This window comes from Empidonax traillii, unplaced genomic scaffold (assembly GCF_003031625.1).
Source record: "Empidonax traillii isolate 1590-97213 ecotype Southwest subspecies unplaced genomic scaffold, ASM303162v1 scaffold50:size1795014, whole genome shotgun sequence".
In the NCBI taxonomy this organism is placed as follows: Eukaryota; Metazoa; Chordata; class Aves; order Passeriformes; family Tyrannidae; genus Empidonax; species Empidonax traillii.
In genome coordinates this window covers 1,711-15,399 of record NW_020955243.1, presented here as the reverse complement: position 1 = coordinate 15,399, position 13,689 = coordinate 1,711, and the positions used below count along the sequence as shown (strand labels likewise).

The 13,689-nt window shown below is 41.7% G+C and overlaps 2 protein-coding genes across 6 annotated transcripts in view; one reads left to right on the top strand and one right to left on the bottom strand.

Moving 5' to 3' along the window:
• The window catches only part of HOOK1 (hook microtubule tethering protein 1), a 22,842-nt gene extending 18,203 nt beyond the window's left edge, over window positions 1-4,639 (top strand). The window contains exons 15-22 of one of the 4 annotated variants that reach the window (XM_027879024.1): window positions 496-636; window positions 1,171-1,258; window positions 1,821-1,855; window positions 2,416-2,498; window positions 2,945-3,045; window positions 3,391-3,492; window positions 4,183-4,251; window positions 4,455-4,639. In XM_027879024.1, coding sequence (XP_027734825.1) covers window positions 496-636; window positions 1,171-1,258; window positions 1,821-1,855; window positions 2,416-2,498; window positions 2,945-3,045; window positions 3,391-3,492; window positions 4,183-4,251; window positions 4,455-4,613 — 778 coding nt within the window. In that variant the 3' untranslated portion in view covers window positions 4,614-4,639. Of the gene's footprint in view, window positions 1-495; window positions 637-1,170; window positions 1,309-1,415; window positions 1,707-1,820; window positions 1,856-2,415; window positions 2,499-2,944; window positions 3,046-3,390; window positions 3,493-4,182; window positions 4,252-4,454 lie in introns of those variants that run through there. The other 3 variants (XM_027879028.1, XM_027879025.1, XM_027879027.1) reach the window with 3 other exon arrangements.
• A 6,109-nt stretch (window positions 4,640-10,748) lies between these two features.
• LOC114055173 (cytochrome P450 2J2-like) lies at window positions 10,749-13,547 on the bottom strand. 2 transcript variants are annotated; one of them, XM_027879022.1, is made up of 6 exons: window positions 13,327-13,547; window positions 12,756-12,932; window positions 12,361-12,496; window positions 11,951-12,138; window positions 11,476-11,669; window positions 10,749-11,088 (listed from the first exon to the last, which is right to left on the bottom strand). In XM_027879022.1, exons 1-6 carry the CDS (start codon window positions 13,366-13,368, stop codon window positions 11,046-11,048), a joined length of 780 nt encoding a protein of 259 aa, XP_027734823.1. In that variant the 5' UTR covers window positions 13,369-13,547; the 3' UTR covers window positions 10,749-11,045. The 2 variants fall into 2 exon arrangements, with proteins under 2 accessions (XP_027734823.1, XP_027734822.1); XM_027879021.1 differs by having other exon boundaries at window positions 10,749-11,005; window positions 11,531-11,669; window positions 13,327-13,523.
• Window positions 13,548-13,689: the final 142 nt, after the last annotated feature.

Below are 13,689 nucleotides of genomic sequence, written 5' to 3'. Positions count from 1 at the left end.
TGCTGAAATTCTGCCAGTGGAATACAGGTGAGACAAAAAGGTAGAGGTTGTTTTGGAATGTTCATGGGTGGGGCTTGATGCTGCCTTTGGGAAGGTTCATGACTCTGTACCCCAGTTCCTGCTTTGCCTCCATGGTGCTTATTCAGACCCCCATGTAGCTGTTAATTATTATTTTCCTATACTACAATTAATTTCTTTCTTAAAAGCATATCAGATTGCTGTATGTAAAACTGGGTTTGGAGTTACAGTTTAAAACTTTGCTCTTATCTCTGACAGTTTGCAAACGTCACAATATATTAAATTAACTTTTAATAAAAAATTGCATTGTTACTCCAATTATATCATCAAGCAGAACTTGATTTACACACTTTAGGGTTGGGAGAGCGAACAGGAATATTACTTCTTCCTCTTCACCTTCTGAATTAACAGTGACTTTTTTGTTTGGATTTTTTTTTTCATTGTTTTTTTGTTTGTTTTGTTTTGTTTTTGATTCAGAGAAATGTTTATTCGGCTGCAGCATGAAAATAAGATGCTCCTGTTGAAACAGGAAGGGTCAGAAAATGAGCGTATTGCAGAGCTCCAGGAACAGCTGGAGCAGAAGCACCGGACAGTGAACGAACTGGAAACTGAGAAAAGGTGAAACTACATCTTTAAACACAGTAACAGTAAAAAGGGATTTCTGGTATTTCAGAGTGGTCTTGTGGCCTGTATCTGTAGTGTAGCACCATGTAGGAAGCCAGGTACCTTTTCTTTCACCACTGCCATTAATGAGGTGTTGCTTTTAGGACACTTTTCTTAGTTCTGAATGATTCTTGGAAGTAGACCAAGAATGGATATAAACTCTGTTTCTAGAACTTCAAACTGTTAGACCATGGGATAAGGTCTAAATTTCTCTACAGTTAATGCTGAAAGCAGTTTATTAGAATATGAGAATTCTTGGTAATTAAGGTCTCTCAAAACTTAAAATTATTCTAGGTATTTCACTATAAAATGTTCATTAAAGCTCCATGTGGTCGTTTCAGGAGAAGTTCAAGTCAAACTAAAAATCAGTTTCTTTGTGGCTTAAGTCCTGCTGGGTAGCCCTCTGAAAAACTATTATCCAGACATGAAACAGAAAAATTTGTCTATGATTTATTTAGATAACCAGTAACGGTCTTTTCTTCCTGAAAGGCTGAATGAAGAGCGTATTGGGGGATTACAGCAGCAGATTGAAGATCTGCAAAAGACTTTGCAGGAGCAGGGATCCAAGACTGAAGGAGTAAGTAGAAGTTCAGGCTTTTTGGCCTTGAACACAACATACCTGTTTTGTTTTGTTTTCTTTCTTTGTTTGTTTTGTTGTTGTGTTGTGTGTTTTTTTGGTGTTTTGTTTTTTGGTTGTTGTTTTTTGTTGTTTGTTTTTGTTTTGGTTTGGTTTTTTTTAAGTCCTTCAGTGTAACATCAAGTCCTTTGTTTAGATGTGCAGCTTATTTTTCAGTGTGTCTGAAAAACAGCCCACACCAACTGTATTTAAATTGAAAATCTCATATTTTGTGTGATTCCTTTCCTTCACCTTCATTAAGGAACTGTAACTCTTCTACATTTAGTTTTATCAGTCAATAGTGGTATAATGAGAGGGAGAGCTTTAAAGAAAAGGATGCTGGAATTGATTTCTGTGCAATGCAAAAAAATATGAAAGCAGTTACAGAAATGCAGTTTCCTTAGTATTTATTTGCTTTGACTTAGCTGTGCTAAATATCCTTGGCTGATTTGTTAAGGCACTTTAATGTTGCATGGAATGAAATACTGAAATATAACTGAATTTTAACTCTCTCCTTTGATAGTCCAGCAACCTGAAGCAGAAGTTGGCAGCACACATGTAAGTAAGGCACATGCATCAACAACAGCTTATTTATGCTAAATGTAGCACAGAAACTGCTTAAATCTTTGTAGGGCTGTCTTGTTTTTCTAAGCCACTGGTTTGAGAATTCTGCATAAAGTGAGCAAAGTGTTGGGGTTCTGGTTTTGTCTACTCTGATCATGATGATCTGGTAATACCAGTACCACTTAACTGTCATAACCACCACCAGCATTTTAAAGTGTTCTGATTCTACAACAGACTGCTAAAACCATCACTGTTACTGGGCTCAAAATATATTCCATTCTTCTGGAATGCTTCCTTCCTGCTAAGTAACCCCTGCTGAAGGGGTTTAATTGTTCATTTTTTCCTAGTTTTAGGTAAATGAGACTCAATTCAGGAGTCACAACTTCAGTGGTTCTACAAAAACACATAGTAATGTTTCTACTTAAATTCAGAAGAATTACCAGAGCTTAAAATAGTTATTTAAGCACTTCTGCCATCAAGTTTCAGCTTTCAGCTCTTAAAACTGCATAGAATTATTTGTGAGCTTAATCCTTAGTCCAGCCTTTCATTCATAGGGAAAAGTTGAATGAAGTTCATGATGAGTTGCAGAAGAAAGAGGCTGATCTTGCAGAGCTCCAGCCTGATGACAGTCAGAACCGTAAGTTCTTCTGTGGGGGGTTTTTGCCTTTTTTTTTTTTTTTTTTTTTTTTTTTTTTTTTTTTTTTTTTTTTTTTTTTTAATAAGACTAAGTTAAGTGTCTCTGAAAGCAGTCCTATAGCCACTGGACTATGGGATACTTGTCTGGATAGGGGTTTCTGCTACAGCTTAGCTTTAAATGTGAAATGGTATGTATGGAGGGAATTTTTTTGTGCCTGCTAGTTGGCAGGGAGAGGATCCTGGGGGCTTGGTTTTGTTGCACAGCACTCTGCCAAATGGGAATTCAGGGTCAGGTGGACCAACTGAGACAAAAATCATAACTTAGAGAACTCTGTAGTAGCCAGAAGGTTTTTTTGGAGAGTGGTGAAATCAAGAGAACTCAGAAGCCTTGAAAGTACCACATCTGTTTTTATTTTGTATGTCTTTGTTGGTAATTTCTGTAAATAGCCCAGAAGATTGGAGAACTGGAAGCAGCTTTACGAAAAAAAGACGAGGATATGAAAGCAATGGAAGAAAGATATAAAATGTACCTTGAGAAAGCAAGAAATGTAAGTGGCATATTTCTGAACATAGACATTCCTCCTTCATAAACTGTTAAACAGATGGATTTGAATGTGTGTCCCCACCTCCCAATTAAAAATGGCCTTTTTAATCAAATTGCTCAACTGCAGTCCGTTAAGTGTATGAGAGAATGGGAATTAGGCTAAACATGGGGTACATGAATGATTCCTTTGTACCCTTTGGGCTCTGTTAACGGTGTAACAGCCTAATTTTCATCATGATTCCCTGCCCAGTGCCCAGTCTGTTTCCATATTCCTCCTCTGAGCAGATGAGGTGCAGAGTTGTTGAGAATCAAACCTGAGTTGTTATGCTTTTGTTTTGCTTTTACTCAGGTGATAAAAACCTTAGACCCCAAGCTAAATCCAGCATCAGCAGAAATTATGTTGCTCAGAAAACAGATACTGGAGAAAGACAAAAAAATTGAAGCACTGGAGGTAAAAATTTTACATATATTTAATAATAACTTGTAGTGTGTTCTGTCCTGATGTTAGACAGTCAAGATACTGTTTCCTAATGATTTAATAATGATTTGGGATTTCAGCTTGGCTGAAATTCTGAAAGGATTGTTGACAGTAGTCCAAATATCAGAAAAATTGGAGAAATGCATTCAGTTTTACAGCAGTATTGATGGGACTAGTTAAATAGTTATCTAGGCAAATACAGAATTTCTCAACACAAATGAGTAGGCTGATAGGTCTGACTATATAAATGCTCTGGCCTCAGATTGCTTTTATGCAAGATGTACTAAGTATATTATATAATAGCAATTCAGGAACATGATAAGAACAGTCAGACAGTGGAAGTACATTCTTGTCTCTTCAGCTGGAAAGATTACTAAATTATTTATATACTTTCTGATACACCCCACACAAACCCTCAGGGTATATTTCTAAGTAGTTTCTGTGTTTCTAGCTGCAACTTGTGTGAAGTTCAGCCTCTTTGAAGTAGTCTAATTTATCTCTCAGTCTTTAATGGAAGTATCTTTATTTATACTTCTAAGCTTTCTAGTTATTTTGCATATTGAAGTGTTACCGCTACCTCTGTTCCACTCAGTGGGCTGCAGTAAGTTTATGCAGAAAAAAATTGTTTTAATTGGGCTTGTCTTCCCTCTTGTCTCCTTGAAGAACGAATACAAACTGGCTAAGCTACGTGATTACGAGGAAAAGCTGATTGTAACTGCGTGGTATAACAAGGTGGGTCAAAAGTTCATTTGTTGGTGTATCAGAAAAATGTATTTTGCTAAATGTGACAGTTAGGTTTTAGTTACTCTAAGAAATCCAGTAAGAGAGTTCCTGTGTGCATACTAAATAAGGATGAGCTTCACGTATGAAAGATGCCAGGGTTTTTTCCTTCTGTTTTTGCTATTATTTAAGTTGTTGTTTAACTGTTTTTGCAGAGCCTGACTCTGCAGAAGCTGGGTATGGAAGCAAGGCTGGTTGGCAGCAGTGGTGCCTGCAAAGACGGGCCTGGACGCTCCTTCCTGGCTCAGCAACGTCACGTCACCACCACCAGGAGGAATCTCACTGTTAAAGTACCAGGGGCAACATCTGATTAAACCACAAGGACCTTGAGGAAAACTTACCTGCTGAAGTGTCCTTAAATGTTTTATAACTTCCACTTTACTTGATGAAAGAGGAGGTTAGAACTGGGCAGCTGCAGATTCAACATCAGAACTATCAAGAAGTGATTAATTTGATCAGTGGTGTGCGTAGAAGGTAGCATGTAGTTTTCCAAGTAGATATGATAAGTGCAGTACCTATTTACAAGCACAACTTGAAAGATTTATATTTGCCTTCAGATTATATTGTATATATGAAATTTGGCACTATATATTTAAAACTTTATTTAATGGGTTTGGGCTAGAAAGTTGACTTTTATAATGGGAAGATGTTATGCAAAAATTTACTTCAGGAAACTGGCAATATTAGGCATTTTTGCTGGGCTCTTCTAAAAATAGATTTAAAAGATTGGTACCATGTTTAAAAAAATACAGTTTTTTTAGAATAGAAAGTACAGTTTTAAATGCAAGAAGATACTTGCATTTATAGAAAAAGAAAATAAAGGTATAGTACCAGTACAGAAGACAGGTTTTGTTTTGTGAGAAGCAGAATTACTCAGTTTAGTAAAAAAAAAAAAAAAAAAAAAAAGCTGAAGTTTGTGCATATACACACTAAAGAAAACCTGTCTTTAAGATGCTGAATTCACTTAAGCCAAAAAAGCTTATCTTTTTTTGTGTAAGAGAAAAGCTATAATAATAATAATTCAAAAGTCTGGGCTGTATTTTAAAGTCTGGCATATTCATACGCTGCATTTATTTGCAGAAAGGGGATTAGGTGGGAAGGAGCCCCATTTATTTCAACCTATTTATACAACCCCGTGCATGGAAATTAATCTTCCTTTTTAAAATATAGTTTCCTTTCAGTTATTCTCAACTGACTTTACTAGGCAGAGGAATGAAAGATGGCTTTGACAGTTGTTGGCAGGGAGAGAAGTGCATAAACTATACTAGTGTGATAGAAGATGAAAAGGGGATTGATATCTGAAATTGGTGTGCAGGAAGTTGCTGTAGTTGCTGTCTTTCTCAAGATTTGTCACTTTATTTTCCAAATGTCTTATTTCTGTTATGAAATGTATTTTTAGGAAATCTGCCAATGTCTGTTCTTCTTTGCAGATTGTCTAGAACAAATTCATTATGCCCATAGTTAAATGAAGTAAAATTGCAGCAGCCCATAAAATAAAATGAATACACTTAAACTAAGTATTTGAGGGTTGTGTACTAGAGCATCACCTAATATCAAACTCAACCACATTTGTGAATGAAAACATACCTGTCTCACCATCTTTGATTTGAGAGCAGGATTCAGCTTTGCAGAATTTAAGTCTTGAATTATGAAATCTGGGTAGTCTTTCATTTTCCATTCCTCTCACTACAGCTCGTCCTTTGATTTCTTCCTTCCCCAACATCTTAAATTCTTTATTGGGCCTTGCATGCAATGCCAGGGAAAAGGCAAGTATTCATTTCTAATACTGAGGGTTGTTTCTTAGTTGTGGTGGTTGTTTTACAGTGCTGTACATTTAGGCATTCAACAGATTTCCTCCTTCAAAAGGCATTGTTTAAAAGCCAGTCTCATGCTACATATGTTGTGAGAGCAGAGAACATGCCAGACAAGTGGCTGTTGGAGAGTTTTGTCTGTCTGGTGCTGTTCTTTGGGACTCTATGCTTGGACTACCTCTTGGGTTTTGAGGTCTTTTATTGCTGCAGTGATATTAGTGGAGTTTGTGTTTTTAAGATACAGTTGCTTGTTTGCTCTGCTGGTGGTGAGCAGTGGAGCAGGAGATTCAGTCTTAGCAAGATGCTTACATACCTAAAGCCTGGTCTGTGATGTGATGTAGTGAAATGTGAAACTGTCACTGATGGTGTTGAGTGGGTCTCTTAACCCTCGTTCTTTGCAGCATGGAAACTTCCATGGACGTCTGTCAAATACTCATCTAGTTTTGTAGGCTTGATGCATTTGTTGTACTTCTCACAGTAGTAGAGCTGTGTCAGTGACTGTCAGGTGCTGAATAGTGACAAACTTGGAGCAAATGTCTTTGACTTGCACTTCTCAAAACTGCAGACCCTGGGACCAAAAGTAGGCAAGAACCTCCCTATCATTTAATTGGAAGTTTGTCTTCTGACTAGTGATGGAAGAATTTCAGTCCCAAACTACAGGCAGGGATAAGCCTTTTTCAGGGCACATTTGTCCCCATAGTCTTGTTGGGGTTGCCAGAAATTAATCAGGTTTTCAGATATTGGATGAAATGTTGTTTATTTGAGACTTTTCCAAACTGTTAGAAGTTAAACCTGTGAATACAACTTAAGGGTTTCTTTGGGATTGAGAACCTGTTTAAAAGCAGCTGTTCTACAACTGGTAAAACTTGGGTTACGTCCTACAAATGAGGAACTGATCTTTGGAAATAAATATTGGATTATAAGCCATGGTGGTGTGTTCACTTCAGCCCATCTGGCTGTGCAGGAAGGACCATTAGATACGTATAATTTTATTGTTTGCTTCTTTCATGTCAAACAAAAAAGGTACTAATGCCATTGCTGTGTTACAGCCGAGTTGTCTCCCACATGTAATAGCAGAGCTCTGTCAATACATGTCCTTTTATGCACCACTGCTGAGGAAGGGCAAAGAAAGTGGCCACTTGTCTCTGCTGCAAGATGAATTCATACCCTCCCATCAGCACAGTTAGGAACGCATCCAAATATGAGGTGAAATCACTGAATACTGCTGAAGTTAAACAGCATTATTAGTAATTTAGCCAGTTTCCAGTAAAACGGGTAGTATAGATCCAAAGAAACAACAAAAATGTTCTGACTGATATATCATTTGTTAATTATTTTTTATATAAGATTACTATGGAAGAGAAGTGTTTTATAGCAATAATACAAATTCTGGAGTAGTGAGTTCTTTTACTCATGATGGGTCAGGCAGCAGTTTTGAGAAGATTCTTTTGCAACAACTTTATTATAGTGGATTAAGAAACATTCACTGAAAAAAAATTTTCACCTGATTTTTTTTGGTTCATTAAAAATATATATATATGGGTATTTTATTTTATTTTATATGATATACACTTGGAAATAATTAATATAAGCAATACTGATGTTCTATTTAGGTAACCATATAGATTAGAAATTAGAAAAGAAAAACAATTGTTTAAGAGTTGGTAATGTCTAGTACAGTAGTTTTCTTATGTGTTTCTTTTTTCCCTTCCCCTAATGGTAGAGTTAAGATTTCAGTGTATTGGTGTCTACATCTTCTGTTTAAAACAAATGTAAACACTGTGTTGCATAGAGCTTGAAAATTGCACTAATTTTTAAACTTTTGGTTTTATTTTTTTTTCTTTGGAAAGAGTTCTTTTATATTCACATAAAGACTTTTAAAATGAATTCTCTGGTGTCTTTATTCCAAGAAGTGCATTTAATGGTCCCTCTTTGATGTAAGCGTCCATATTTCTGGGCAACACATGACCTGGGTCAGCATGTTGATACTTTTATACCGTCTAAAATGTCATGTGCCAGGATGTGTAATGTGTGTATAATGAGGATATGGATGTAATGAGTTGTGCTGCCTTTCCCTCCTCTTCTCAGTTCTTTTCTGCTTATATTTCTGCTCCCACCCAAAGCTGGTTCCCTCTGCTGAGCCTGCAGTCAGTCATCTCAGAGCTGGGCAAGGGCCCTTGGGAAGTGAAAAACCTAAACCCTACTACAGATAAACTGTCAGGTGACTTCAGGAATTGCTTACTGCTACCGAAGGAGGGGAGGGTCTCTTCCTGTTGCCAACCCCACTGAGAGGACACAGAGCAGGTACCTCTCTAAATCACTGTTACTTGGAACAGAAAGCTGACTGCCCTCTGCAGCCTGCTTTGCAGATGATTTGTGTGCTCCATTGTCAGTCTCACTGTCAGCTTTCTTGTTCCCTGAGCTTCAACCCCAACCTAGAAGTGATGGTGGTAAAGAGCAGGCAACCTTCAGCCCTCCAGAGGGAAGACCTGAGGATGAGGACCTGTGATGCCTCAGTGTGGAGGAAGGGCCTTTGCACTGGCAGAAATCCTGGTGAGCACAAAATGAACAACCAGATACAGAAGAACTGTTTTTCCTGCTTTCTGAGACTGGATGTAAAAGCAATTTCAGATACTGAAGAACAAAATGTGCAGGTGTGTGTCTGAGGGAGAAAGGAAGGGAGGAGGTACTCAGCTGTGCAGGAAGCCTGAGCTGAGCTGCAGGATGTGCTCAGCCCTGACTCTGTTTACTTACGGCTTTTCTGGCAGCTCCTGAAGAGCCAAGCACTGCAATGAGAGGTTTGTATGTTTGTGAGAGGGGTGTCTCTGGAGAAGAGGTGCAGGGATAAACCCCCGAGTGCAAAGACACTCAAGGAGTTGAGGTAACTCTGTGTGGGAGATGATTTTGGTGGAGGGGGCAAAATATTCAAGAAGCCTGTGAGGTGTGTTTTTCTCTCAGAGTACAACAGAGGCGTAGGGGAGAAGGGAGGAAGCTTTTGGATATAGCAGCAGCTTGGGAAAGGAAATGGGTATCTGAGCCAAGCACTGAGGGAAGAAAAGTACCACAAAACAGCCAAATGACACCTCTGAACTTGGAGTGCTTTGAAGTAATGCTGCACACAGCAGAAACTTGTCACTGCTCCCCTTCCCTGTTCCCAGTCAATTCCAGGCACGCAGCCCACTTCCAGCCTTCCCCTTCTGCTTTGCCCAAGAAAGGAAAAGAAAGGATGTAAGGTGTAGAAAATCCAATAGACTTTGTTTCTGCTGTCAAGGGAAGGTGTGGGAGCCCTGTGCCAGCAGCAGGTGGGAGGGCAGCTGGCATGGGGAGAGGAGGTGTTGAGAGCTGGGGTTGGGAATGACCAGGTTCTCACTAGAAGTGGATGTGACAAGCCTCCTGCACTTTATAAATGGATTGGTTTGGGTCCCACCATGTGTTATCGTGTCTCCCCCTTAGGGATCTGCAAAACAGCTTTGAGTGCCAGAAACAGCATCTTGCTCCAACCTCTCGCTTCTACCTGGCACAGAAAATCAGAGAAGGTGGCAGAACCTCCCCACCAAGCCCTGTGCTTGATGGAGCCTTGTCGAAAGCTGTGTTCACTTGGGAGAAATTTGCTTCCTCTAGGAACACGTGAACAGTACTCCAGGGAAAAGTGAAAATTAACAGGAAAAGATTGTTCTCTCCCCATTTCCTCAGCAGGTGAGCAGGAACTGGAGGTGTGTGCTACTAGTGCTGTGCTGCTTTCCTGCCAGGCAGCCCCGGTCCCACTCCCAGGAACTGCAGCTTCTCGTGCCTAGAGGCCTCACCAGGGTCCTGTGGTGCAGCCATGACCCAGTCAATGCTTTCATTGGTGTTAACCATCCCTTGTGAATCATGAGACTGTTTCACCTTGCATGTGATTGTTTAAACTGGTAATTTATTGTTGGTGTTTTCCAAGGGACCCTCTTTCTCATTAGAATCTTGAGTGCATCACGTATTGCTGGAGCTCACCCCTCTGCCCCTGGACACACTAGCCACTCAGTGATGCTGAGCAGGTAAAAAATAAAAGGGAGGATTTTTGAATATCCTAATTCTAGTTTACTTGTGCTGTCAGGGCCATTTTTTTCCTTCAGTTCATTAGAATTTGCTTTGCTGCTACAGTGCTAGCCTCCTGCAATGCTGCACCCATGTGGGGCAGCCCAAAGGCTACAGCCAGTGCTGGACATGGCCTGTGTTGGTCTTTACTTTGCAGAATGCTTCATGCCAAAAATGTTTTGGTAAACGTTTATTGATGCATAAGACAGGTGTTAGAGACTTTTTTTTTTTTGGTGAGTACATTTCCTTAAAATGTTGATGAATTACTGCTTGTATTAGTGTTATAAAACAAGGGCTGGTATTGCTCTTCAATTGTACACAGACTAAGCCTCTACACTGCAATCTCTCAAGTGTCCCTCATTTTGTCAAGGTGAACTATGGCCATCCATCATAAAATTAGGAAGGTCCCACACCCCTCATCCATTTAAAGTGCTGTAGGGCCTAAAAGTGCCCTGGCACCTCCCAGGCTCACGACCTTTCTCATGGCAAATAGAGCACTAGGTCCACATGTAAAAGAAGTTGTTTAGCAATTGCTTTAAAAGAAACAAACTGCCTGCATCTCCGTCGAGCCCAGGGGAGCTGCCAAAAGCTTGTTTTCAGTGTTCCTGACAAAGGGTTTTCCCTGTGAGGATGGTAGCCAAGGCTTCCCTACCGAGGCACAGCGCAGATCTTGTAGGGCTGTGGGGCCATCGCGATGCCCATCATGGGCTGGAGGCTGAGCGTGGTGTCCGGGGGTGCCTGGAAGGTGAATTTCTGGAGCAGAGACGTGAAGAAGAGGAAGAGCTCGGAGCGGGCGAGCACCTCGCCCAGGCAGGCACGCTTCCCTGTGGAGACAACAACCCACGGCATCCTCAGACTGAGCTTTTACTGACGGAAGTGATTCTGCCTTCCCTTAGGACCATGGTCCCTGATCCCTTCCCAGGATGAGTTTTGCAGCCCAAACTGAGAAGGTGTGTGATGCTGGCATGAGAAACAGGGGTGCTAAAAGCCACCTCCCCAGGGAAGCTGCTGGCTGGGGTAGCCTGGGGTGGCAACAGTGAGGCCCCAGTGAACTCAGGCATGTGGGAGCAGCAGCACAGAGCGATGCTCCTGCCCTGGTGCAGGTGTTCCTGGGGTGTCTGGAATTATGTGGGATTTTTATTCATCCTTATCTCCCTTCTTTGCATTTAAAAAGAGAGACAAGAGCAGGCTCTGAGAGTGGTTGTGCTGCTTTGGGATGACCAAATGGCCACTGTTAGAGCGGCACCTCCTGGGTGCATCTGCCATTTCCATCACTGTTTTCCTCTCTATCTCCATCATGCAGTTGGAAACCCAAGGGCAGTGCCTCGGCACAATTTTGCAAAACTTACCCACAGAAAATGCCAGAAATGATTCCCTTTTCCAGAACTTCCCGTCCTTCAGGAAATGCTGCGGGTTAAAAGTGTCAGGGGTTTCCCACTCATTCTTGTCAAACATCACAGAGGATATATTTATTGTTAAAACAGTGCCCTAAGAGGAGAAAAATAGATCACACTTTCAGTGGCACTGACAGCAGGAGGGGCAGCTTTATCTTCCAGTCTCTCCATGAAGAACAGGCAGAGTCAAATTCTACTGCAATTATTTATTTTATTTAATATTGGTTGGTTGGATGGCAACAATCCACATTCAGCAGGAGTGAACTCTGGACAGGGCAGGGACAGTGTGTCTGTGCAGGAGGGACCTGGCCTGGTGAGTCGTGCCTGGGGAGCTGGGAGTCTCCCTGAGGTCCCAGTGCTCAGGAATGAGCTTACCTTTGGGATGAAGAAGCCATCCAGAGTTGTGTCCTTTGCTGCCATTCTTGGCATGCTCAAAGGGACAATGTTGGCTTTCCTCTGCACCTCATGGATGACGGCGTTGGTGTAGGGCATGTTGTTCCTGTCCTCCAGCACTGGCTGCCGTGCCTGTCCAATGACGGCATCGATCTCGGCTTGCACATGGGCTGGTGGGAAAGAGCAGGAATCAGCCAAGGCCCAAGGATAAAACCCCTTGGAATAACACAAGGTTGTTGCTGGGAGGGTCCCCTAAGGGGACACCTGGCCCTGTTTGCACCTGTTTTGTGTGAGTGCAGGGAGATTCCCAACTTTTCCCTCAAGAAAAGTGTCTCTCACAAAGCTGTGAGGGATAAAAGGAAGGGAAAGCACTGACCTTTTGCTACTTGTACCTTGAATTTCAGGATGTAAGGCCATGAACAGCAGAGCCCAGCGGAGGGTTGAAGAGGTGGTCTCTGTTCCAGCGAACATGAGGTCGAGGGTGCAGGCGATGAGATGTTCCTCCCGGAAGGTGTCACTGCCCTTGTCCTTCACAAAAAGGTGTGTTAGTGCTGCAGGAACAGTGAGGGCTGTCCTGACACCACGCTTAGTCCAAACCACGCAACAATTTGGGCAGGAGCTGCTGACCCCCTGCCATCCCATCCCACTGACAGGCACCCAGAGACTGATGTGCATCCTAAGTTCCTAAATGGCCACACAGGCAGCTCAGCTGGAGACTTTGGGCTCGTTTCTCATCCCTCCTCATTTCTAAGCCCTGCTGCAGAAGGCTTTGCTCTGCATTGCTGACCTTGGCTATCTCCTGCAAGTAGCTGTCGATGTAGTCCCGGCTCTCTGAGGGGTTCCAGTCCTCCTTGTGTTTGTTGATCTGCTCTTGCATGTAGCTTTTCAACCACTTCCAGTTTTTGAAAATGGTTTGATGTGCTCCAGGGAGGAACTTCATTATAGATGGGAAAGAGTTGTACAGCTTTGGACACAAAAGGAGAAAGACAAATTGAATAATGGACCGAAAACCCCTTCAAAAACCCAAAATTGAGGATCCTGCAATGCTGTGCTTGCTGAAGTGCTGGAGTTGGTGGAAATAGCTCAGCTCCAGAAGAGCAGGAATCCCTCATGAAGGAAAGACTTCCCCTGTATTATAGCAGGCAGGTTGGCAGTCAATGGGCAGGAAAAGTGATGTTGGGTGAGAGAAAGCAGCATGAGCAAGGTCCAGCTTGAAACTAAGGCAGAAAGAAATTACAGGCAAATCTACCCTGTGCAAAGGAATCAGCAAAGACAGGTTTGGTGATGACAACACTGAGCTCTGAGGATGACTCCAGAGAAGAAACTGTAGCTTTGGGGTGGTGGTAGGAGGGCTGTACCTGGGTTGTGATGGCTCCCTGAAGGAAAACTGTCTCATGCATCAGCTTTAGCAGTTTTCGGAAGTCCTCATCGTGGTAGTCAAACCGATTGCCGAGGGTGAGGGAGCAGATGATGTTTGAAACAGCGTTAGTGAGTGTAAACTGAGGGTCAAAAGGATTCCCTGGAGAAGAAAAAGATCAATTGTCTTCTGGTCTTGTCAGAAAAGGAGAAGAAAACACACTTGGTAAAGGTAAAATGGTCAAGAAATACAAATTAAATGAGTGGTCCCAGTGACCATCCTGTGTCACAGCTTTGCTTGGACATCTTGCTGCCCCCATGAGCTGGCCAAGCTTGTCTGGGAATCCCCAGTAGTCCAGTTCTAT